Source organism: Chamaea fasciata, unplaced genomic scaffold (assembly GCF_029207755.1).
Source record: "Chamaea fasciata isolate MVZ Bird 193981 ecotype frontalis unplaced genomic scaffold, bChaFas1.0.hap1 SCAF_1, whole genome shotgun sequence".
Taxonomy (NCBI): Eukaryota; Metazoa; Chordata; class Aves; order Passeriformes; family Sylviidae; genus Chamaea; species Chamaea fasciata.
Genome location: NW_027094086.1, coordinates 124607239 through 124631902, shown reverse-complemented (window position 1 = coordinate 124631902; position 24664 = coordinate 124607239). Strand labels below are relative to the sequence as shown.

At 35.4% G+C, this 24664-nt stretch overlaps 1 protein-coding gene across 2 annotated transcripts in view; it reads right to left on the bottom strand.

The window, feature by feature from the left end:
- AGMO (alkylglycerol monooxygenase) overlaps nucleotides 1-24664 on the bottom strand; it is a 188904-nt gene that overhangs the window by 45633 nt on the left and 118607 nt on the right. Inside the window, exon 13 of one of the 2 annotated variants that reach the window (XM_066196480.1) lies at nucleotides 855-928. The exons of the other annotated variant lie outside the window; for it this stretch is intronic. Within the exon in view, the coding sequence (XP_066052577.1) occupies nucleotides 914-928 (15 nt within the window). The 3' untranslated portion in view covers nucleotides 855-913. Of the gene's footprint in view, nucleotides 1-854; nucleotides 929-24664 lie in introns of those variants that run through there. 2 annotated transcript variants of the gene reach the window in all.

Genomic DNA, 24664 nt, shown 5'->3' with positions numbered 1-24664 from the left:
CCCTGAATGAGACATGGCAGAGCTGCTGGAGAGGCACTGTTCACATTGACCTGTCATAGTTGGTGCAAGGGAAGAGTACAACCTGTGCTGCTAGGCAGTGCTTCTGACCCTCCAGCAACAGAGGATCACCAACAGAAGATGTTCAGGAAAGAGAAAATTAACAAACTGCCTTTTTTGGTGAAAGCAGATAAACCCATATACTTGTTTAGGCAATGAATGGTTGTAGTTACGCAATGAGTGTCTTGACTCAGTTACTCCTTTCTACTAAAGGAGTTCCTGTGACTTACCACTCAAATGTTCAAAAGTTGAAAAGGGTTAGGCAGATTGTGTCAGCGTGCCCATGAATTTATTCATTAACAAGTCACTACAATGTAATAGAGTAACTGAGAGAATGGAAATAAAAACCAAAAACCAACAAACCAACCAATCCACTCTTAAAATTTAAAAAAAAAAAAAAGTCAGAGAGAGCAAGAGACTGCTGTCTCCTCCATGAATAAGCTGTATTTGCAAAAGGTACACTGCCTTGATATCATGTTGTATAGATACATATTTCAAACTGTATAAAAACCATACCATGATTAGAACGAGGCTTAGATCAGTGCCTACAACTTTTTCCATGGAGAAAAATCTCGATCTAATACCCAGAGTTACCACTAGGACCCAAATGAGGTTTAACCTTTGGCCACAAGCATCAGCATCAAACCAGAAGAGGACTACTGGCTTTATGTTCACAATCTGGCAGATGTTATCAGACAACAGTACTCCCTCACCTTGAATGACAGTTGCTTTAAAATTTCTCTTGAGTTTTGTTTCAGTAGTTATAGGTAGGAGACACAAGATCAGGTTCCACCTTCTGAAGGATTTCCTCCCAGGAATCATACAGATCTCCTGCTTCCTGATGCTCAGCTGTGCTCTATGACTGCTCCCACTAGAAACAGTAGTAATTAAATTATTTTACCTTATCCACAACACCCAATGCAATGTAATTCTAGGTAAGAAGTCTCCATAATTTAGATACTTGAAATCAGTTTTTTACCAAGAACATGTGGACAGCAAATTACAGTATTCTGACAAAAATATTTTTCTGTGCTATTCATCGTTTGGTACAGCTCAAGCCCTCAAAACAACACATATACAGACTCATACACCTACCTCCTCTCAGACATAAGAATATTTTCATTTAAATCATGTTTATTGGTGGTTATCTTGGGCATATGAATGCTTCCCTTTTTATAAAAAGTGTACACTTTTTATAGTCAAAACTGCAAATCATCTTCCACACTTAAGTAAGTCATCACTCATCAGTTACATGTCATAGTAAAATTCTATCTCTGTTCTTTCTCAGGGTAATTATTTGAGAAGTATCTGCAACAGGGAGCAGCTATGTATCTGAACAACCTGGCTCATGTTTGGTGGATCAGATTTGGTTTTCATTTAAAGACTTTCTTTTTTAGTCTGTAATGTTACATAAATAAACATTAAAAGCTTTAAAAAAGCCAGAACAGTTCCAGTAAGTGATCAAAGCTGTGGTTATTTAGGTTCCCCTTTCTTACAGGACGGTTACAACCACATTACAAATGGTTTTCATTCTTTTGTTTTCCCCCATTACAGTTGGATAGCACTCTCCAAGTCATTAGGGTGTGAATGACCTCTGCCCCAGCAGCCATGGCAGAACAGGTTAGTCTCTGCCCATTAATCATCTCAACACCTTTCAGCCATTGTGATCTACTTACTAAGGTGATGCTGCATACAGACTTTCCATTTTCTTTTTTCTCTTTCTGCTCCCCCATGATTTCCCATTTGTCACCTAGACACCTAGGAACTGTAATTACCTTATTTTGACGACTCTATGAGACAACTTTAGGTCTGTTAACTGAAAGAATTATTAAAATTTGGGTAAGGAACCATGCTGGATTTTCAGCGTAATGGTTAAAGCATACCAGTGACAAGCAAGCCTAAATCATAGACTCAAATGTGTAAGTGTGCTGAGATGAAACTGTCAAATGAAGAAAAACTTTGTGGCATTATGAAAACGAATGACCACAAGAACATCATAATAAACAAACAGCAATGTGCTTATTACAGATCTTTGAAATTGATTGTGCCTTCATTCCTTCTGATAAGCAAGCTGAGACATGCAGTCATAAACATGTTCAAATAACAGTGACTTGAGTGAGACTTGCAGAACCCAATCCTCCGGGAATTACTCATGTACATAATGTTAATAACGTATGTAAACTTTTGCAGCACCAGAACCACAATTTGTACATTATGCACATCACATCATAAATTGTGTTATGCAAGCACTATTTCCAGTATTTGCACATCTTATTTTCTGTCAGCCTGTTAACATATATTTTTGCCGGTATCTAATACAGACACTATTAAAAGAAAAAAGACAGACATTCACTTGCAATGAAGCATAGGCAAAGGCTCCTAGGACTCTGCTGGGCTGCAATTTCCTTGGTTCAGTATGGAAAATCTGGCTGGGTTAAAAAAAATTTCATTTGGACTTCAGCCTGAGGAGGTTTGGCAAAATTCCTGGTTTATAGAATTTCTACTGCCTGCTGCTTGTCTTCCAGGTAGTGCAATGCTTCAGAATCCTAAAGACTTCTGCTTTAGTAATTATTTTTACAGACTTCTTGATAATGCCAATTAATTGATTCTCATATGATATAGTTCCTACTGCTTATATAATGTCATTCACAATTAAGTTCAAAATCACATGTTAATAGAGCTGCTTTGAATAATATTTGATTTAGTCTACTCTATATGTTTAACTTATAGATAATGCTAAAAATAATAATGAAAAAATACCTGCCAATGTTTGGAACATATGAAAATCTCCTACCTCTTCTCAAGGAGAGTAGAAAAATATTCACTGTGATACCAAATCTTCATAAAAGTCTGCAGTTCCATTTTAAGTCAATTTTACTTGACAATATGTGACAAGTCCAAGCTAATATTATTGAAGATCATATCCAACATCTCGGCTGCTTAATAATTTGTTATATTGAGTATGAGGTTTTCTGTGAGCAACTGGCAAAATCCATAGTATGAATTGTGGTAATAATGCAAAAATGTAACCATGATGACGTTTTGTTCAGGGAAAAAAAAATTAAGCCCTACTTGGCTTGTCCTTTAAACGTTTTAACTACAGTATGATTTCAAGAGACAGAAAGTATAAAAACTGTAAGAAGGAATGACCCCCCGTACTTGGTTCTTACTTTCAGGAGTAATGCAACGAGAATATCAAAACATAATTTGACAACTGAGGTCCAGTGAGCATGAAATATTACATTTAGATATTGGAAGGGTTAGGATAGGAAGAAAGACTCAGAAAGAAATAAAACTAAACTTCAGCAGTGAAATTTTCAATGAACTTAAATAACTGCTTGTATGTTTTAAAGGAAAACTTATCTAAGATGAAAAGGAATTAAGGAGTGTTCATAATACGTTAAAAAACCAAATATAAAAGAGGTAAGTCCTAAAAAGAATGTCATCACACCAACACAGCAAAACAACAAAACTATCATTATAAAGAAAGAATAATAAGTTGCCCCAAATTTTGAATTTTTCCTGATTCCAAAGACAAGGCAGAATGAACTTTAAATACTTGAAACATGCTGTAACAAAAGGTCAAACAAACTATTAATAAACAGAGATATATGTATGACAATATTCTCACAAATACATGCGTAAAGCATAAAAACTAACATAATTGTATAAAAAAAACCCGAATAAAAATATATCCACATTAGACAGGACAAGAGATAGCAGGCATGATTCAGGCTTAGTAATTTTTTCTAATTGCAAGAACAATTAAATACTGAAATATACTGCCTGGGGGATGACCACTGTTCAAAGTGTCTGTAATAGATTAGAAATCCATCTGCCAGAAAGGCTGTTAAGAAGTGTTATTGACCCTGACTGGTGAAGGGAGAAGGATAAGAGGCTTTTAACGTGTAATTATTTCAGCTGTACAGTTCAGTGTCCATTGTCACTAACTCTCTCAGTTTTGAGTGGTATTCTGTGTCCTTCAGTGCACAACACATCATGTCACTTTCTATGAACCTGTGGCTCTCCATCATATTTGTCTCATTATTTATTTATATCAAGGGTGAAACTGGACCATCTCCTCAGTATCTGATAGCATTGTTGCTATGTTAGAGAAAGAACTGGGCAGAGGAAGAGAGAAGGACACGGTTTACTACAGTCAGGGTCTGAAGAGAATTTCAGATGGGAGAGAAAACAATGAGGGAGTTGAGTTTCTGTATTTTGTATGAGGGTAAAGAAGACACAAATGCTTGGGAAATGCGTTCTTTGATGTAATATCACTGCTCACCAAAGGACTGTGCACCTTGTTCACTCAGCAGTGATCTCCTTTTCAAATACCTGACCAAAGGCTTTATTAAAAGTTGGATTTCTGCTAGAATGTCAAGGATTTTAAAATTACTATTTTCCTGAAGTAAATGCAGTTTTCAAAAAATTGTCACTAAATAGAGAGCTTACCCACAAGGGTAAAGGCCATGAGCAGCCTGAGAAAACTCAAGTACATTAGCTTAGGCCCCAAAGTGACATAGCACCGACTATGCCACGTTACAACATTCCACCAAGACAACAAGCCTCACAACTTGTTGTGCTTCATGTACCTGAACATTTTTCTTAGTTTTTAATACTTTTCAGAAAAAAAAAAAAAAGAAGTAAAGCTGATTGCTAGGTAAAAGAATTTTAAACAGCAGCAATATTTAGCTGATGGTTTTTGGTCTGTGGGGGCTCTTAGTAAAAGGCAAGTAATTAATGAGAGACAAAATATCTCACTTTTATATATATATATATATATATATATATATATATATATATATATATATATATATATATATATATATATATAATGTAATTCCATTTTTTATAATGTTTCTTATTTTGCTCACTGTTTGCAATGAAGTTCAGATATCCTTGAATACTTAAGAGCGTTCCTGGCTAAAATAGCATCCCATTTCTTCATTAATGCAGATAACAGTGCAAGACTAGAGGGTAATCCCAAAGTTCCTTGCATTTCCCTTATCTTACCTTTCATCTGCTGTGCACAGTGGTGGTCCTAGTGCATTTTAGCCAAGGAAGAGAGCCAAGGCTGAAACTGCCAAGTCCCCCTGTGCTAAAACTACTAAACAGCCTAAACTGTCTAGCCCTGGAGCAGCAGGGCCCTGGAAACCAGCAGAATTTCTTGTCTTGCCTCACCTTCCCTTACTCTGAGCTCTCTGAGGGTTATGGAAAACATCTCAAGACAATCAGCCACATAAAGATTTTGGAATGCAGTCATGGAATCATTACTGTCACTATTTCCTAAACCATGTGCAGCTTGACAACACTCTTATAATATCTATAACTACATTTAAGTATGTGCAAACTCATAAAAGTTTCTTTAACATGGCTGTCATTGTTGACTTCAGGAAAAGACTTCATAACCTAAAAGACCCTTCCAAGAACAACGTCACAGTTTCTTACTCCATAATGAAAGTTTCTTATATGTTACACATGCATTTGAAAGCTGAAGTACTTTATATATCTATATTCACCTGTGTACCTACCATAAAATTTTCTGTAAACATGCTGGCATGTGAAAATTCACATTTCTGTCTGAAAAGTAGGCTGTTTGGATACAAAAGAAAAAGACAGTAGCAAGTTTTTATGTTTCTCTAAGTTATTTACTATTTCTCCCTATTCTTTGAAAAGTCTTTCAGATAGAAATCTTATCTAGTCCTTACCCAAAATCAGTGATGCATTTTTGCTCATGAACAATAGCTAAATCTGTCATGCTTGCAAGTTTGGCTGTATTACTATGACAATGAGACAATAATTTCCTAAAGAAATCAGGCTACTTTTTTTGTTTTTTTCTGAACAAGTGAGTAATTTCCATTTTCTTTTTAAGTGTGATCCCTGATCACTGATTGAAAACCAGCACCTTTCATAGAACACAGATTAGTGTACTACCAGCAGGTACTACTGGGTATTAACCATGCCATTCTTGACCACAAACCTATAAAATCAAAACAGTCAAGTTTCAGGGAAAGCTGATATTTAGAGTCCAAATAAAAAGAACACTGCAGTCCTCTAAATCCAGGCTGACAGAGCTACCTTAGTTGTGTGCTGGTATAAAAATAATTATCAGATACTACACAGAAGAATTCAAATGAAATCTAACACCACATCTTAAACTGTTAAAGTAATGATTTCTATACAAAATTCTGCTTAAACATTTGTGAAGTTTTTGTTTTTACAACATGATTCTCATGAGAAGTTCAAAGCTGAACCTAAATTTTGTCATCAACTACATTTTTTATTGTTTTGTTTTGCATGCCATATTAGCTTCAGTTGATGGTAAGCAGTCTAGCACTTTTTCCTTTGTGTTCCCATGAAAACAGTGCACTAGAAGCTGCATCAGTGAAGCAGAGGTCCATTGTGAAACCTGGTAATGAAAACATGCAGGAACTGCATAACTTGATATTTCTCATTGCTACATTGAGCTAACACATGTTCCTCAGCTGTGGATTCCCTATAATTCAATATATTTGTAAAGGGACTTTTTAAAATGAACAGTTTGCAAATTTGACTGGGGAGCAGGGGGGAGTAATCAACTATTTTTAAAATACTATCAATTACAATGCACCAAGTAGAACTTCAGGGCTTTCTTTTTCTTTTCTTTTCTTCTTTTCTTTTTTTTTTTCTTGTCTTCTTTTTTTTCTTTTCCTTCTTTTTTTAAAATTTTATTTTATTTTTTTGTTGGAAGGTTATTCAGATTTTGCATCTGTGAAGTGTAAAGGGCATTCCCTAGTAGAAAAGTATGCTATTATGTGTTGCCATTCCTGGCCAAACCATTCTCAGTTCTGTTAGTTTTTATGTCCCATCAATAAACCCAAGCACATGGTTCAGTCTATACTTCTGTGCACCTGTCACCAGGTTGGCAAAAGACAACTAAGGGTGTATTAGAGACTCTCAGTATTTAAGTACTCTGTTTACTAGGATGCTTTTAAGAAGCCAGCCTAGTATATAAAGGTTGAACTTAATTCCTGACTACATTTATTAATTATCCTGTATTTGCTGAACATACTGCTGCTGATGGCTACAGCACACAGCAATGCTACAGGAATAACAAGGGAATTTAGAATCTAGAAGTATGTATCAAAATGGCCAAATCAAAAATGCAATAAAGTTTTGCTATATAAGAATATTCCCTCTTCAACAGCTCAATACAAGAACAATATATCCATAACAATAAAAATAATGGTGTTGGATGATGGAGTAAGCACTTGGTGGGTATTCATTAAAAAAGGAGTGATGTCTAGCAAATTATGGATTAGACAGGAGCAGAAACAAGAAAACCCCCAAACACAAGACAAAATAGAACAGCCAAATCTGCACATAAATTATTCAATATTAGTTTCCTGGAGGACAAAAAAGGACACAACAGCTGGTGATTTCAGGCTCACTTTGAGCAATTCTTTTTTTCTTTTTTTTTTTTTTGCATTTTTAAACAAAAGAGGTCAGGATGTTCCTTTTGCAAAACGCTGAACACATATTTAAAGCTAAGTGACTATTTTTCAAGGATTTGGCTTTCTCAAACATAATATTGGGAAAAAAAAAACATTTTAGTGCCAAAGAATATATCAAAAATATCAGTGCATCTCTAAATGCTAGCAATTTGTGACCCCGCCTCTGTTACTGTATTTTTGATAAGCAAAACCAAACTCAAAATATTTCAGAAGAAAGTCTAGAGGCAAGAAAAAGGATGAATGGTGATCTGGCTTATCATCATGAAGTCAAATACTAAGTAATTTTTTAATGTGTTTCCTACCGTATATTGTATGTTATATTGCATACTGTAATAATATATAGAATGCTTGTGCATGTGTATTAATTCATGTGTTCAATAAAAATATGTGCATTTTCTTTTTGTTTATATACACATGAACATATAGATATTAATCCCATTTCTAAATTAATGTCTGAGTCCTCTTTTTTTCTCCATTTATCTCTCTTAAAAATGGACCAAAGAGGAATTTCATGACAAATAACATTCTTTCATATTCACTTCAGTGGGGAGTAAATAGCCATGAATGACCTTCTTGTCTTTACCTTTGATTTTTAAAATTTTTCTTGGCACTTTAACAAATGGTTTACCACACTTCGACTGAAAGGGAAGAAGATGTCAGTGACTTGATGGATGTTTTTTACTATAATTGTGAGTGGAAATAATACATTTAGCACCGTGTAGTCTCCTTACTTTCTTTATACTACTCCTGAATACTGAATAAGTAAAATATATTGCTGAGAATACAGATTTCAACCAGAAATAGTTAACAGTAAGATTAAAAAGGTTTTGAAAAGACATTTAGCATTTTCCTTGAAAAGTTTATAATGAAGCAAATCTGACAAGATTTTGTTCCTAAATCTGTATTGGAGTTAGCTCTTAGGCTTGGATACAAAAATGTGTCAGTTTCCTGATAATGTTAGGGAATACATGTTATGCTGCAACATTCAATAACTTCATAGTGATGACAACATGAAACAGTTATTGACTGAAAGGGCTATCTATAAAAAAGTGTCATTAAGCTTGCATGCACTAAATCATATTTTTAAAAAATTAAGTTTACAATAATGACATAATCTAATGGTTAAAAGACATATTTTGGGAGTGGGAAAGAGGGGGCTCGAATTTTTTGTGGAAGGACCCTCTGGTAGTGGGAAGAATTTCCTTTGTTTTAGATCCAAGCTTCATTTAATATTTAATCCATTGTTTTTTTCCCAAATCCTTTTGCAACTAGCACATGCTAATGGGAGATGACAGACTGACTTACATAAGTCACTTGGGGCCAGTTCCAAAATAAACTTTGATGCCTTAAATTAGATGACACTAAAACAAACCATACTCAACAATCCCTCTGAGATGTCTGTGTTGTTTTTTTTTCCTTTTTGACCTGAAACCACATCCGCCATTATGCCTTTTGGCATTGATGCATTTGAAATTTCTCCTCTTTCTATAAGGTAGCTAATTACAATAAAATAAATACAGGACTTCTCTGAAAGTGATATTTTACTAGAGTAAAAGATTAAGCCTTCCAGTATTAGTATGTAAAGAACACAAAGACACCTGATAGAATGAGAAAATTCACAAGTGAAAGTTTACCCACATTTCTTTGCCACAGAAGTGTTACATTCTCTGCTCCCTTCCCTGCTTTTCTTACCAAAAAAGTCTTCACACAAGTTCATTCTCCCATTTTGTCCCTTGTTTAGTCAGTTTTATCTGTGCAAGTCAAGCACAGGCAGGTAAGAGTAATAGCAAACCACCATGGTGACCACCAGTGACACGTAGTTGACAAAGACAGTATGAGGTATTGGTACATCTAAATTCTAAGAAAGTAACTCCTATGATGTCCTTTCATGTTTGCCTTCTGCTCCCAGTTCATTGATGTTCTTTCATGTTTACTTTCTGCTCCCAGTTCACTGGACCTAATACAAGGCTGCAACACATTCCAAGTGCACTATTAAGCCATTCTAATAGAGACTGGCACTTTCAAAGAAGGCCCCATTTCTAGAGGTAAAATACCCCAACTTACCCATTTTTCCTGCAATATTGACAAAGTAAGATAGGCACACAGCTACACTCATCACAGGTTTACATTCGGAAACACACCTTCCTTACCACCCTTTGCATTCTGCTGCTTGTGGAAAGTGAAAGGATTACCTTAGCTTGCCCTGCAGTGCGGTCCACTTTCTCCTTTCAACTCTACTCACAAGCACTGTGACTTTATTGCTAATTTCCTGTTGAACTATAAATATTATATTTTGGAACTTTTTGACACTTTTTTCTTTTCTTGTTTCCTTTTCTGGTCTGTTCCAGAGCTCCCCATCCTTTCATATTTGTCTCCTCATTGTGGCTAGCCTTAAAAATATTTTTGAAAGTAGCTCCTTTTATCCAAAAGGGTGTGGGCTTTTTTCCCCTAAATATACACTCTCCACTGACCTTCCCCTCTTTTCTGTCCTTACAGCTGGGTTTAAAAAAGTTTGGCAAACCCTTCTGCTGCATTCAGTGGATGAATTCTTTCAAAGCAAGCACACTGCAGGAGTGCTATCATGGCAATTCTCAGATGAGAATATGCAAATTCCTTAATTCTCTTATTCTACCTTTTTCAGATAGACAGTCTGTTTTGATTTTCCCAATTGGACACAGACAGTGTGCTTTCAGATTACAGAAATATTTTACAAATGCTCCCACAACAACACAAACATTTTTACTTTTAATATGTAGGATGTCCTAACCACAATAGTGTAAAAAATTTACAATTAATTTTTATTTGGTAAATTGATTTACTTACACGAAGCTTTGAATTTCCAATCTGTAAAACAAATGATGGAATAGGAATTGAGAGAAAAAATATTTTTCTCCACTTTGATCAGGAGAGAAAGACACCAGACCTTTGTCTCCATGGCCTCACTGTAACTTTAGTTCAACGGGATTCCAAGGAAAATGGGAAGACTTATTAATCCCCCAAGGCCTGTAAACTGGCTATTTTTCCCTTTTCCCCCTGCCTCTCTTGTAGGCAAGGTTCTTAATTTTGTACAATTCTCTCAAGAGCTGAGGCAGTGGAATTTTAGGCTTCATCTTAATAAAAGAATTCTTTCCCCTTGGGTACGCAGCAGTGAGAAGAGGTATAAGAGAGTTAAAATACAAAATTAATAGAACCATTTCACATCTTTTTTGATTGTTATCTAGTTCAGGTGACTGGAGAACACTGACAGTTAATTAAATAACATGGCACTAATACAGGAATAAGTGCATTTCTGATATCAAGGTGCATACTATCTCACTAATGAGATTTTATTTTAAAATGACCATATACTTGAATACTGCCAAAGGATATTGAAAAGATTTATTTATTCACCTAATGAACCATAACATAGAGGAATATAAAGTAGTATATTACTCTGTGGAGCTCCTATGAGTTCCACATCCCTGTCTAATTTTTAGTTCTATACCAAATGGTAATTAATTCTGGTCATTTACTTTGACAGCTTTCTGTCAAACTGCCAGGTGTAATCTGCAAAATACACAGAAAAGCTGCAACACTGAGATTCATGCCACTTTACATGTAAAAAATTAAAGTAAATAACTGAAAATCTATTTGATTTATGACTGAAAATGCAAAAATAGAGGGTGCTTTATTTACCCATGGACTTATGCCTAGATTAAACTGAGTTGGACACATAAAAGGCAGTGGTTTCATTAGGCAGATCCAAAAAAATGCAATGATTCAAGAGGCTCAAGTTCAGTGGATATCATTCTGTGCTAGAAGTTAGCTGTACACATAAAACTGCAAGCACATTTCTTTACCAAAAGTAGCAAAATTCTTATTTGGCATTCTTATTTAACTGGTTAATGCTTAGTCATTGGCCATCAATTACACAACTTTCAATATAAAAGTTGCTTTTCTTAGTGTGTCAGTAGCTATCAATTACACCTCAAAGGAACTTGCAGAGTGTCTATATACTTCATCATGACATTTCACTTAAAAAACCCCAACTCAGTAAGTGTATACGGCTGCATTATTTCCTCTTCAGAAAATCTGGTCTAATTTATATGATCATAATCCAACTCCCTGCTCAAATCTTCCATCAGATGGCTCCATGAGGAAGCTTGAATTTGTCTCAGTGGCTATGTAAATTTTTTTAGTCTGGAAACACTGATATAACACCTCTGCTTGCGGCCATGATTCTGAGCATGAAAGGTCTGTGCCCCTGGGCTGTTACCTTTTCTGTCCTCCCAACATAAATTCAGCCATATTATTCTCTCTGAGCTGCTAGTTTCCATTTCTAGTCTTGTACAGTGATTCACAGGTTTAATTATAACAATGTCCTCTAATACTATTTGAAGGATTCCCCGATGACTTCCAGGACAAACTATACTCCGTAATTGCTTTCAGGGTTTCTCCCTGTCAGCCACCACAACACATCTGCTGCATGGCCCAGGACAGGGCCCTCAGAGAGGTCACATTAATGATGTATCTTTGGCTGAAAATTGCCTACTAGCAGTACTAACAGTGCCTATTAACCTGCAATTCAGCAATTCATTTAGGGTAGCCTTGTAATTTTGCTATTTCACCAAAGTCAGCTTCTGCAGCTGAAATCAGGATACCAGTTTCAGTAAGTGAAGGGTTACAAGCAAGCCTTAATCTGCCTTTTTTTCTTATGAGCTTATAACCCATAATGCAAAACAAGCGCTCACAGATAAGAGAAACAATTGTGAGGGATGCTTGTACCATGCCGCCTTGAGCTAGCAGCCATCTAAAGGGTTTTTTTTGGCCAACACTAACACACTGGCTCCTGTCTTTCAGAAGCCCTCAAATAAGCACATCCTGAGAGAGGATTTCAGGGAGACATTAGTAAATAAGAACTTAAGAAATCAGCTACACAAATCAGAGGAGCAACAGGATAAACATTTAAACCATCAGGCATAGGCTCAAGATTGACCCTCCCAATGAAACAGAGGTGATGGGGACAACTCCACGCAGTCAGGAGCATGATGGAGAGTGGGAATTTGCATGGAAGATCTGAGGATTAAGAAAGAGATTTGAACTCACTAGGATTGGAGTTGGTGAAAGTTAAAGAAAAATGTGGGATGATCACAAGTTATCCGTCAGGCATTATAATTTAGCATTTTCTTCCCTTTGAAGAAAAAAAAAAATTGGAATCTTTTTTTATCTGGATTGGGGACTTGGGTTTATAGGACCACAAGTATGAAGCGCTCATCAAGCTAATGAAAAGAGCATTTTTTCCCCCTCTCACATTCTCCCTTTCATCTTCTGAAAAATAAGCTTATCAACACAGCAAAAAATTACTACTAAATTTTATACACTTTCCAGCTGAAAATACCTGCTTATATGTGTGATTACAACCATCTTTGTCTTAATACATTATTTCTGTGGGGGTTATTTGATTATGACACTTCTTAGTCCATATCCACTAAAGTTGGTTATACACAGTATATGTAAACATGATAAATATATTTCATGAGGCAGGGAGGTTTCCTGATAGTAAAGCATAAAGGAGAAATGGCCATACATACTAACGAAATTCTTAATATAAAAAATTATTTCCCTGGATATTACACTCCATTCATCTGAAACAACTGGGAGTTATCCAGAACTAGTCATGGTGTTTAAGCACCCTGCAGCCTTTAAATTTATTTAAATTTAGTTTTTGTCTCAGCCTGGAAATAATAGAGGATAGGGGAACTTCACTTTCAGAGCTCTTGTCTGACTTGGCCCACTTAATCCCTTAATTGGATATTGAATTTCCTAAGTATAAAACCAGAAACTGTACATGCTTCTCAAAGAAACACATGGAAAAAACTTTGCGTGTGTGTAGAATTGATAAAAATCAGGGGACTTAACTGTAGAAAATAATTTCTAAGTACAAAAAAAGCATTCACAAAGAGTTTTGCTCATTTTTTTAGCAGAAAACAGAATCCAGAAATACTTATTTTATGTTAACACAGATGACACAGCTGACAACATTTAATGATTTTCCCAATATTTATTTCAAAGTAGTGTTTTACAGCTTGAAATGAACACCAGTGCTGGCAGGTGTCAAGACTCAACAGCAATTTACTTTCAGAGTAGCGATGCAAATTACACACTTGAATTTTACAAAGAAAAGAACAGCAGGAAAATGTGTAGTGACAGTAGTATGACGTTTGTAGGAAGTGCAACAGCTTAGCTTCCTGATATATGTGGTTTACCCACCAAAACAAAACTTTTGTGACTAGCACTGACTGCAGAGTGTATTTAAATTTAGCTCCAGGATTCAACATTGTATTTACTTAAAAACTCAGTGTGTTCCAGAGCCTAAATATTTTGCTCTGGTTCAGCATTTCTCTACATTCTGTTCACTAAATTGAACACTTAATAGGAAATCTTCCAATCACAGCACAGGTTCACTCACTCCAAAATGATAAAACAGAAATCATTTAAAAACAGATAACTCCCTTAGTTATTTTTATATCAATGTTGAGAGAAAGTTAAAGCCTCATTTAAGAGCAAAAACTAGTAGAAAAGTTAGAAGCCTGTACCATTATATCAATATTAATAGTATTTTAATAAAAAAGAAGAAATATTTGAACTATTTATTTGAAAAGCAATTATACATATACTTGCTATGAAAGAGTAGCAAGTCTCTACAAGTTACTTGAAATTTGTAAAAACATACTACTAACGCTAAACAAAAAATAGAAACCACAGACATAGCAAGATTAAAATCCTGTGGCAACCAGGGACGATCTAAAACTGAATTCAGACATATAAAATCTTCTTCATAGGCTGACAGAATTTTTAGCATTTCAGACCAGTAAGGTAAAGGCTCAGGTTAGTAGAAAGGGAAATACAGACTACAATCCGGCAAAGATTTAAAACACATGCTTAACTTCATGCACCTAAATAGTCCCATTAATGTGAAGTTAAGCATGTGTGCATGTTTTTGTAGGATCATTCTCAAGTGATATCCCTTTGATGAATGTTTCTTCCTGTGTTAGCGGGGACTGGTGTTTGATCAGACCAGCAGGGGGTTAAGCGCCCTTTATCTTTCTGTTCTCCACTTAGAGGACCCTACACTGTTGGTGAGTGTGAGGATGAGGATGAGAGGCAACATCCAGCCCTGAAGATATACAGATTTTGGTTATTTTAAGAGGAACCTCTAACACAGCTGAAACTGGAGGTCCGATAGTAGGATCTGTATCCTGTGAGTTCCTGAGCTGCTTCAGGTTGCAAAAAAAAATCCTGACAAAATGTTCTAGATTTTTTTTTCATAAATTACATCTAGCGATTAATATGAAAGTAGCTCTGCTGATCTCCTGATTTATCTTGTTGTGCTAAGAATACACCAATCATTTTATTTCTTAGCCACCTTTACTGCAATAGGAGGCCGATTTGTTTATATACTCATACCATTTTTTTTGCAGTTTGGATTTTAATTTAATCAACAGTGATTCCAAAATAGCTGTGTAATATATCACATTGAACAACAGGGAGCCTAAGCTGACGTCTAATTATACATGGCTGACTTGAGGTTTCTTTGTTCACCACAGTAAGACCAGTACAGCCATCTGCATGACAATAGCCAACAGAGAAAAAAACCAAACCAAGGAGCAAGGAACCGGTTTCCCTTGACAGTGTAACTTCCAGCTGCTTAAGGCCCTTTGATATGGTAATTCTAGAGCCTCCTCGTTACCAGAGTAATAATAACTAATAAATGCATTAGAATGTGGGCATTCTTGGGTGCATTTTCCACTCAGTTAAATCAACACAAAGAAAGATTCTGTCAGTTGCCCAAATAGTGACTAATTTGGCAATATGCAGGAACGGATCCTCCAAGTTGCAATTCTCATTTTAGAAGCAGTTAAGGAGGTTGCATTTTTTCCCATCATTTATTGAAAATATACTTTATTACACTTTTTCCAAGCAGAAGTTTATAACTGCATAAAACTACTGCATTATTGACTGCCCTAGAAAGACACATAGCTCAACTGTATATGCCACAAGGAGGTAACCACTAACACTTCCTAAAATGAAGAAGAATTCAAAATATATTAAGTATATCAGGATAGAAAACAGAAGAAAACATAACAAAAAGAAAAAAAGAATTCACCCTAGATCTTTTGGTCAAGAAAACAAATTGAGCATTATTAATGGCTGTAAACAGCCAGTGACTGAGTGAAAATCTTGTCAAAAGCTAAACTTACCTAGAATACAAAGCTGAAAATCTTTTCTATAAAAGCTGTTTTTATATTCCATATATTGTTTCAACTAAAAGTATATTCAGATATATTTAATTAAGGAATTGCATTAAAACTAACAACTGAATCATTATGCATCACTTAAGACGTAGCATCCCTGAATTATGGTTTGGGATTGCCATGCATTTTCCTAATTTTAGAGGTAACTACCCTTCCAGTTTTTATTATCACCCTTTAATTTCCATCTTTTCTTCCTGATGTTATGGTGACTAAAAAATATGTGACTAGAAAATAGTAGCCTTTCATATTTCAACCCCCTGACTTCCCCTGGGGGAATGGATTACTGCATCATAATACTGGTATCTTTTAGTTAATGCTGTGGGCTTCATTCAACTTCAAAGCAAAGATATTAAAGGCTCGTTTTCCACTACAAGGCAGGTGTATTTTTATTAGCTCTTTCTCAAAATTGCTATGACTTCACTTGTGGATACCCCGCCAACAGCCATTATTGAAAGCTGGGCTATAATTGCTACAGAACATGCAACGTCTGAAGCACTAAACCAGTGTTACTACAGTCCTCCAACGATTGACTGAAACCAAGTGTTACATCATTAAAGCTGAATTACAACACACCCATGGCGTGTTTTCCATGTGTGCTATTTTAAACAATAGTAGAGAAAAACCTGGCTATAAATTCACAGATCCCCAATTTGTTCAAAATCCATGAACAATGAGGGTTGTCTGACAGGATCTGTTGGCTCTATTTTAGTCAGAAATGTCATGCACCATAATTAAATGTCTGTTTGGTTTTTATTGGAGATGGAAATGCTAGCTTTAGTTATAAATTTAAACAACCTGTCACAAGGGGAGACTCCATATTTATATAGTTTAGGAAAGTTTAGCAGTTGTAATTACTCCAGGAAAGACAAATAAACTAATGGAAACTTCTTTTTTAATTGGCTTTGCATCAGAAAAAAAAATAAGCTAATGGGATTATGGTATAGCTTTCATCTGGTTTGAACAGCATTCTTTGTTTCAGTAGACAGTTGGTGCACTAGTACTTTCTAATGCTTAATTTTCATGCAGAAATTAATTGAAGAGTACAGTGATCACAGCCTCTAGGTTAGGAGAAGATGCCACTGAGAAGTGGCAACAAAATACAATCAGTATTCCAGAAAAAATGTTTAGTTCAATTCTGCACTGTTCACCCTGATGTTGCCCAAGTGGAAATATTTTGCCATCACCGTGGTATGCAGAGACTATTATAGTTTAAGCAAATCCTTCAATTTTTCTACTCAGCTTCAGAAATTTTACAGTGCCCAGATTCCAGTGGAAAATATTTGATCACTCATATGCTTGGATAGAAATTTGTCACCTGGAATAGAAATCAGGATAAAGCTGCCAGCATCCTTATGCAGACAGGCTCTGCAAATATATACTAGGCATGATCTCTGCCAAATAACTTGTGTCTGGCCAATACCGCCTTTCAAATAGTCTGTGAATGCCAGTTGCCAATAAAGATTCATTATACCACGTATAGTTAAATATTATTTTAGCTTTGGCATCTACAGTTTTAAACTTACACAGTAGCAATTCATTTGCTCTCCACATACTACCTGTCTGAAAGTTTCTGTGCAGTAGCCAATCACAATATTCACACTTCTCACTAGCACCTAAACAATATATGTCTTTTACTTAAAATAGATCAGTCAGATGTAAATATTTCCAAGTTATGTTTTTCACTCACACACAAAGTATGCACTGTAGCTATTTTAAATAGCAATATCAAATGCAAAACTTCATAGTAGATCTTATAATTATCTAAGACTTTCCCCATTGCACTGCTTTTCAAGAAGGTAATAATTACTTGTTGGTTCTATAAGGCACTTAAATGTACGTCAGTGTGAAATGTCTTCTACTCCTGAAAATGCATGTATATATTAAATGAAAAAAAATTAAAGCAAAAAAAAAAATTAGCAATCATAGTGAAAAAAATCATAGTGAAACTTTAGAGCCATTCCCTCAGGTGCAGTAGATCATCCAGAATAATCCCAAATCATGCAGAGTGTTAACGTTTTTAAAAAAATGAAAATATTTTCAAAGGGAGTGTTTACCACTTTCACCATAAATACTTGAGTATACATCCTCATTCTCTCTCTTTTAGAAAAACCCAGCAACTCAGATTATCTCACTTCAGGATGCTACTTACTTTTTCAAAATGGCACCAAACTTTCTGTTATGAGACTTCTCAAGCATTTGTGTTGATTTGATTTCAACTTTTATTTTGCCCATTTTCACCTATTAGAACTGCATGAGAACATTTCAGTGAATACATATTAACTTTTGATTCCTAGAAACAAGTGACAGCAATACCATTTATAATAATAATAATAATCTTTTTTCCATAACATTTTTTATTTACCTGATAAACCATGTTGCTTTCTCTTTTCCTTCCTTTCATTGTACTACATCCCTTTATATAACTTCATCACTCTATTTTTCTTCACCTCTTCCCTTCCTAGAGTCTTCCAGTGTCCTTATGTCTCACTAGCTCTTCAGTTATTTGAAGTTCTCTCCTGAAATCCTTCTTTCTTGTTGTTCATATATTACTTCAGATTTTCTATGGATTTAATTACTTCCTTCTTTCTGGAAATGTTTTTGTATACTAAGGTTTATTTCAGAGGGCCCTTTTCCATATGAAGAGAGCTAATAAAGTTTTGTACAGATTAAAAGGAAGAATCTATATGTTTTAGGATGCACAAGACAGGACAGTTAATGGCAAATATCTAAATCCTACTCAGCACTCTCTTTAATTCTTCTGGCTATTGATATGCCATAAACATTGTTTACTGATTTCTCAACACTACAATCCATTTCTGCTCTTGCAGAAGAACAGTGGTGACTGAACAATCACTATGTCACAGATGAATCCTCTCTGACAATAGTAAAGTCTGTGGTTCGAGAGAACTCTATGCCGCATACCAGGGAACATGTTTGGTCCCAGTTTCCAGAAAATTTAACTTTCATGTATTCAAAAAACAAACAAAAAGAAGTTTCACCATCAGGAAAAAAAGCACAAATCTATTCTTCTGTTGTGTATCAGAACACGTTAATTAAATATATTTCTATAATTTTTGCTTTTATTCAAAAAGAACTATTTGTAGATCTTTTATAGAGTTTATTTTAAGCCATTATAAAGGGCTCAGTAACATCAAGTTTTTATGCCATCTTATATAGATAAGATACACCATTCTTGTGCAAGCTTTTTTCCTTGTTCTATGCTTCTCTAGATATTATTAATCCTAGCACAAATTCTATCATCTCTATGCAGATCCCACTCTTCAAGTCTCATCCCCCTCATCCTACCATAGAAATTCCATCTTTCCCAATATTGTTGTGTGTTTGAATCTTAGACTAGGTTAAATATATTTCAAATTATTTATCTCCTCTATTTTCAAATAAATCTTCTCTCCTTTTCCCGTAATTCTAGATATCAACAATATTTATATGTCATCTTCAAATCCTGCCTGTCTTGAGACTCCCCATATCCACATCCACAGATTCTTTTCTAACACACCAGAGATAATCAGTCTAATTCATTCATGGCTCTAATTTTCTCATCCAGGCCCTTGTCTTCTCATATCTCCAATGCAGCAATCCTCTCTGCCAAAACTTTTACACCTCACTGATGTCCACCCACAGCGCTACTGAAATAAATGGGTCTTACATGGTCCCTTTGGAGAAGTCATTACTTTTTATGTATATTTCCATTTCAAAAGTAAGACTGTTTTCAACATTTGAAGGCTCGTTTCAGCACATCTCTCTTCTCTGAGCTACTTCTGGTATATTTCATTACGAACATGCTCAATTTTTAGACAAATGCTTTCTGATTGGTCGTAATATTTGTCTATTGATCTAAAATTAATCTATTTTCACCTGCCGCCCTTCATCTCATGTTTTCATTGTACATAGCTGGAAACAGGACCATTGCTTTCTTGTGGGACTTGACAGAAACTTGTATAATGATTAGAATGCCTGGATGCCTTTATTAACTGGATATTCAGTTAATAAAGGAAATATTTATTCTTAAGTAGCACATTGCAAGCGGAGACTGTAGCGATGAAGTGCTTTTCTACTTGCAGATCAGCCTCTCATTAACACATTTAAATCCTGATTTACTACTGTAGAGTCAATGGACAGCACGATGCTTCAGGACCTCCTTCGTACAGCAAAGATCAAAACCACACAAATGTTTTAAACGAGATTCCTAAAGCACTAAATAAACAATTGAAATGTACTTTCCTTGCTAAATATAATGAATCAGAAGAAATAAAAAAAAAAATCGCATTTGGAAAGCATTTTTAAACCACATTGGTCAGAAGAACATCTTGGAGGTCTTTCTCTTTGCATGTAATAACACATGTAAGGTAAATCTAACTGTTTTCCCTTCTGGAAAAATTTGTTCACACTGACAACTCCACTTTTTTTTTTTTTTTCAATTATCTTATAAGGCAAAGTAAATAAAACCATGAAAGCAAGTCACTAAACCACGAATTTCATCTATTAACAAGGTGATCTATTCTTCTGGTCAGCAACATACTTCAAAGAGCATATTCAACCAGAATTTTTCAATTTTTAGCTCCTATTAAAATAAAACAATGAGGCGTTTCATGTGTTTCAAGTAATGCTAAGTGTTATTTTTAAATTAAGCAGTAAGAAAATGCTGGAGCTCCAGAGAGCTGGCATTACTTAAAGATTACTGTACATGAATAGCTACACATGCATAATTATATAATTGCACTTGATGGCAGCAATAGCACATAGAGAAGACTATTATTACTATAAAATCTGCAGTAATCCCATGAGGAAAAATATCCTCCAGAAGTATGAAAAGGTGGCTCTTGGTACAGAATGTATTTTAGTTTTTCCTTTCAGTATGATAATTACCATGAAAGAAAGGATCAAAGGCAAATGGCACAGCTGGCAGCTTGAGAATAATTTAAGAGGTGTACTGGCAATAGCTTTTTGGTTTCAGTGAGATGGACTGCATTAGCTGTAATAGGGAAATGATGCTGGAGAACAGTCATACAGCATTCTTGCCTGGCATTAATACAACATTAGCTGAACCTGCAATTTTGACAACTTCATAAAAATTTCAAAGAAGAAAACTTCTGCTAATGAATATTAACAATAGCAATGTCTCATCTGCAATTCAGGACAGAAAATCCAACACAATATTCAGGCTTAAATCACAGATTCAGCAACTCATGACCAATGAGGAAATAAGGTCAGCATGTGCCTTTGTATCTGACCATGATTCCATGACCTTGTCATCAAACTGCAAAGAGATAATCTGCTTGCAAGGACTGGTCTAAAGACTTTAGAAATCAGGGCATCTGGGCTGGAAAGATCATTAATAATTGCAGACAATGCCATCCAAACCCAAGGTTCTTCTCTCATTTCCCACTCTCCTTGCAAAATATGAGTTCTACAGTATTGTAGGGGTGGGTTCATATAAGCAACTTCTAATAATTCAGATCCTTAACGAATGAAGTAATAACAGGGTTTGGGAGAATGTACTGATGCTCCCTGTTTTCCATCTCAACCCTCTCTCCCATACCATTCCAGGTACCCTTTGGACCACATGTGTCCTTCATGGACTGGAGAGGGTGTGTGCCTGCCATCCCTCACACCATTTCCTTTCCACTATTCTTTTAATCTGTCCATTTGATGATACACTTGATAGGCATACATTTTCACATCCTTCTCCCAAAGGACCACACTTTGGGCTAAAGGCACAACACCTACAACACCTGTTTTTTTGAGTTTTCCTTCAAACAGGTAGACATTCAGCAGAATTTTCAAGTTTATCAACCCTAGCTTGTTTCTTAGCAATTTAGCTAACAACACAGTTATCCTTTAACAACAGTTTTCCAAAGATTATTTACATTCCAAAGACTCTGTCTAAGCCAAGAGGCCAACATTTGTCCACACATGTACAGTTCTGAAAAGCAGGATCTCCGCTGCCAAATCTATCATGGGTTCTCTGAAATTAGTAGCATATATGCCCAAATATGCTTCTGTGTAGAGTTTATTATTATGGATTATTGCACAAAGCAAAATACAATAATGAAGATCATGCAATTTAGTCTCCAAAAAGATCAAAATAAAACAGTAGAGGATTCAAAGTAGTTAGTTGGGCAGATTTGGACTGTCTAGGAAAAATGGACCAATTTTGCCTGCATGCTGCTTTCACAGCTATTATTTTTTTTTTACTTTTGCAATCTGATGCTTTTGATTTTTATTTGATACTAATAAGTTATGAAAGTCAGAGAGCCTGCAAAACCAAAAAAAATAAACCTGGATCCACTAAAGAACCTGTTTCTTCCTTCTTAACTCTCCACTAGTCAGGAGTTCACTGGAATGAGCAGATTTGATTCATTTAGTGGATTGAGACTTTTTATAAGAACTTGGCAGAAATTCGTGATTATTTAGAAGGTGATAAATAGTCCAATAAGAGATCTGAAAACATCATACTATGATTGCACCAATTTATATAAAAATAAAGGCTATATAACAATATTGGTTCTATTACTATTCTTAATCAGAGTACTCTAGAATTCTTTATCTGTTTCAAGTGAGCTACCCTTGAGTAATGTAAAATGGCCCAAAAAAAATCAGTGTGAAAAAGCCGACCTGAATCCAAGGCGCTAATGTTCTACCAATACCCAGAACTGTGTTAAAACTAGACAGTGTTTTCTTTTTCAAATATCCAGTTTCCCTCTGTTAATGAAAAGCTTCTTACTTTCAACAGCAAGATCCTCAGATAGCTACTTAGACAAAACACTCACTTAACTCTCTCTGCTCGTAGAAGTAGAGATGGGACAACTAAAAAAAAAAATTTTTTTCTTGAAATGTGTTATTTCAAGATTAATGAACTCACAGCAAGTTGAAGATTTTTTACTTTTAAACCAAGCAGTTTGAGTGAGATGCTTTTGTTTCAGGCAATAATTTGTTCTGCTATTTGACTCTTATTTTATAACAGTGGGGTTATAACAAAACAAAGTGAAATAAAAGTGTATCAACCCAGGTAGGACAAAACATTCTAACTACCCACCTCTAACCTCCCACCTGTTTGTGTTTGGCCTAACATTTTGTAAAATAAGTGATTTCCAATTTTCATAGACCTTGAAATATTTTATAGGTTTTCTTTTATTTGGTTTGGTTAGAGAACTAGAAAAAGGTTTCCCTAATCCTCTCCATTTTCCTTTACTATCTTTTCATTTCCCACACATAGAGAAAAAAAAAAAAAAAAAAAAAGAAAAAAAAAACAGAGGAAATAAAAGGGAAGGAGTAAGGAGTTCGGTATCCTTTTATTTAGAAGTCTCAACATTTTTCAGTGCTTGTTAAAGCATATGCCATTTTTTTAAATTGAACCGTACATTTTAGACTGCTCCCCAGAAGGCAAGGCAAATTCTAGCAAGTTGCTTCTAGCAAGAAGCCCTTCTCAGTTGTTGGTATGTTGGTAACACATTTTAGGTCCAATTCACAAGTCTGACAGCTGAATTCCTGCTTTTTACATGTTTTATGGTCTGAGGATGCAGTTCAGTAAGCCTCAGACAACCCCAGGAACTAATTACCATCCATGCACATAGTATGGAAAGCTGCATTTGGAATGGGTTCACTTTAGGAAAACACTTTCATTAGAAGCAAAGATAGCCCCAAAATATATTAGAATTATACTCCTGAACACTTCCCATCCTGTTCTAGAATGTTCTCAGCTGAAAATGACAAAGAACTTTAAAAAATACATATATATACCCCCCCCCCCAATTGACTTTTCTAAGTAAGGCAACTGTTTCACTAATAGGTTTCACTTCTAAGCCTGGAAAAAAAATTGACCAGGAATTCAGCCATGATGATGGCAACTCTATTCACTGCTTACACAGCAAGCAGAAGTGGGACAGGCCTTTTTATGCATGTGCAAGGACAGGTACCTTCCCTAAAATGTTATAAACTAACTAGGTTGGTCTCAAAAGAAAGTGGAAACTGCTATGAAGCTAAAACAATGCAGTTAATGCCCAGACTCTGCCTCTTCGCATCCTGCTTCACTACCACTTTTAGCCATTTCCTAGTATCTGACCATTCTTTGTAGGCAAACCACATGAAGCCAAAAAGAGAAGAAATTACTAGATTTAGAGAGTTATAGTCATATGCAATTGTGTAATGAATTCAGGTAACAGCTAAGGACAAAATACAGCTTCCCTTTCTCCATAAAACAAAATATAGAATGTTCAAACTGAAACCAGGCATCTTCAACTGTATTAGCTTCCAATCAGCAAAATAAACAACCTATTCAAACATTTCATGGTTTCCACATGAAGATAAACCAAACAAATTTTGTCAGGACAGATGTGATCACTCCCAGACTCTATAGGGGGTTGTTGTATTATTTTGCCTTGGTTCCAAGTGATAACTAAAGCTTTGCACTTACTCTTTTCTCATAACACCTATTTCTAGCTTCTAAACATACAAAGTGTTTTGTATGTTCTGCATTTGGTAATCAGTTGTTAAACACAGCATTTGCTAATCTTCTTTCATCAGGCAATTTTTATTTGGCATTGGCAAAAGGAAATTTTAAAACATTCTCTTTGTGCTGTGTAATATCCAAACATAAAATCAAATATAGCATTGTTGCTTTTTCTACTTTCCCTTATTCCCTGACTCTAAACATCATAGAAAACAGAACTTGTAGAGGGGAATGCTATAACAAGGCAGTAATAAAGGAAATAAATCACAGCACAGATAATGGCTTGATTTTATCGTACTGATCTACTGCCCACTTTAGACAAAAGGCACTGGCTGGTTAGAATTTAG